The sequence below is a fragment of the Alosa pseudoharengus genome, unplaced genomic scaffold, assembly GCF_046254945.1.
Source record: "Alosa pseudoharengus isolate Yale_2024_CS ecotype anadromous, Long Island Sound unplaced genomic scaffold, YU_APseudo_1.1 YU_APseudo_1.1_scf_9, whole genome shotgun sequence".
Classification (NCBI taxonomy): Eukaryota; Metazoa; Chordata; class Actinopteri; order Clupeiformes; family Clupeidae; genus Alosa; species Alosa pseudoharengus.
The window spans coordinates 25,425,346-25,427,845 of record NW_027468881.1 but is presented as its reverse complement, the minus strand read 5'-3'; the positions used below and the strand labels follow the sequence as shown (position 1 = coordinate 25,427,845).

The 2,500-nt window shown below is 50.7% G+C and overlaps 1 protein-coding gene across 1 annotated transcript in view; it reads left to right on the top strand.

Moving 5' to 3' along the window:
* The first annotated feature begins 143 nt into the window (after positions 1–143).
* Positions 144–2,500, top strand: part of cd34 (CD34 molecule) — a 26,997-nt gene continuing 24,640 nt past the window's right edge. Inside the window, exon 1 of the mRNA XM_076276294.1 lies at positions 144–545. Coding sequence (XP_076132409.1) covers positions 464–545 — 82 coding nt within the window. The 5' untranslated portion in view covers positions 144–463. The remainder of the gene's footprint in view (positions 546–2,500) is intronic.

Here is a 2,500-nt window from a genome sequence, read left to right as displayed (position 1 = left end):
GTGGGGGTGTATGAAAGAGAGGGGGAGGGGTTAAGGGGTTAGTGGGGAGAAGAGAGAAGCGAAGGGGGGGGGGGGGGCTAGAGAGGAGGGGGAGATATATAAAAGCCCCCTGTAGCTCGCGCCACACGTTATCCAGCCTGAGTCTCCAGCTCTGTCCTCAGTCCCTGGGAAGCCCTATCTGTTCTCCACCTTTTTTTCCCTCTTTCTCTTCCTTTAGCGCACTCTCTCTCTCTCTCTCACACACACACACACGCTCGGAGTCTCTGTCGTTACGAACACACACTCAGAGTCACACACACAGTCACTCCAACTTTGATTGGCTGCCCTCGCTCTCTTTTCTCTCTCTCTCTTTCACACACACACACACACACACGCGCACTCACACTCACTCACTCACTCACTCACTCGCTCACACATTCACACACTCGGTGCGACACTCTGCAGCTGTGCTCACAAAGAAAGGATGAGGGTGTCCACGCGGAGAATGAATGACCTCTGGGGAAGGATGTCTCTTGCCCTGCTCCTCTGTGCCTTGCTCCTGCATGGTGAGTACAAACAAAGAACCGTGTTGTTGTTGTTTTTGTTGTCTCTTCATTTCAAGTCAGGAGGATAAACTTTTAGAGGTGAAATGGGAAAGAAATAAGAATACAGGATGAAAGTTTTCTCTCAGAACTTCACCACATGTGCCGTCTGAGCTCTCTTTGTTCCCCGCGCTGGTTCCATGTGCCTCGAGGGGCTAGTGCTCAAAACTTCCTCCAAACGTCATCTTTAAGTCAGAGAAAAATGGTACAAGTGTAGAGAAGTGTAGAATACTTAACACTGAACATGTGAATATAGCAAACTCCTGTGTGTTCTTTATCTGGTGAAACACACACACTCATTCACACTCACAGCATGGGTACTTTTCGTTTGGCGTGGAGTGGAGTGGACTCTCTGATGAGGCTTTGGCCAGGCTTGTGGCTCTCTCTCTCTTGCCGAGGCTTGGAGCAGGCTGGTAAAAAGTTAGCGGGAAGCCCCAAACAAAGGGGTCTGCTATGGAGTGGAATCTTAGCCGTTAAAGCTAATTATGGCCAACATCCTGAGTGCTGCCAGGCTAGACCTGGAGAGAGAGAGAGAGAGAGAGAGAGAGAGAGAGAGAGAGGTGTGTGTGTGTGTGTTAATGTGTGTGTGTGTGTGTGTGTGTGTGTGTTAATGTGTGTGTGTGTGTGTGTGTGTGTGTTAATGTGTGTGTGTGTGTGTGTGTGTGTGTGTTACTGTGTGTGTGTGTATGCAGAACCCAGAGTTTTCTAGAGTAGCGGGGTATGTCTGAGCAGGGGCGTGTATCAGAGGGGTATGTGAGTGTGGGCATTGGTGTGTGTGTGTGTTTCAGTGAGTGCTACTCAGACAACGGAGAGTGTATCTATAAATTATTTTTCGCTGAGAGTCTCATGGACATGTTTGCGTCCCCCTGTCCCGTCCTTATTTATTTTGGGTGTAAACACTCAGCTTTATAGCCTCCATGTGGAGGTGCTCCTGCTGGAGAAGGGGGCTCTTTGTCTGGGAGGCTTTTGTCTGACAAGTTTGGGACAAAGAAGCAGCTCCATCCTGTGTTTGGCCCAAACCCATTAGAGGGTAGGAGCATATTTATATTATCTAGTAATGGACCCTTAGAAAAACAGTGCATATAAGTGTGTATGTGTGCGTGTGTGTGTGTGTGTCTGTCGTCTAAGTTTATACGCACGTCTCTGTGTGTGAGTGTGTCTGTGTGGGTGTGTTCGTTTGACCACACAAGTGAATCTTCCCTTTGTTGATGGGCGTGTGTGTGTTGTGCTGCTCGTACAAGGTTAAAACTCTCTCTCTGTCTCTCTCCCTCCCTCTCTCTCTCTCCCTCTCTCTCCCTCTCTCTCTCTCTCTCTCTCTCTCTCTCTTCGCTTGCTTGTGCCTGTCCTCCATGAGGTACGAGAGAGAGGGGGTGCAGCATGTAGGTCCGTTTAGAGCGGGAATTATAGGGCGAGGTCGGCCTCAGGTTTGGACAGGGTCCTGCAGTGCGGAGACTGCGGGTCTGGCCGGCGGAGCTAAATAACTTCCACAGAGCGCCGGTGGTCAGTCCTGGGCTTACTGTGCAGAAGCAGCACCTACCAGAGTCAACTGAGCGTGGTCTGCCTGGTGCTCAGAAATATCCCCCCAGAGAGAGAGAGAGAGAGAGAGAGAGAGAGAGACATTCAGCACAGGGGTGCATACAGGGGTGCGAGGGTGCCACTTCTGCAGCAGGGAGAGAGAGAGAGAGAGAGAGAGAGAGAGGGAGGGAGGGAGAGAGAGAGGGAGGGAGAGAGAGAGAGAGAGAGAGAGAGAGAGAGAGAGAGAGAGAAAGACAGGGATAGTACTAACACAGAGCGGCCATGCGGGTGGGCGGAGTACGCTCGTACACACAAACACACACACACACACACACACACACACACACACACACACACACACACACACACACACACAGGCCTCGATTTAGCTGCTTATTAGATTC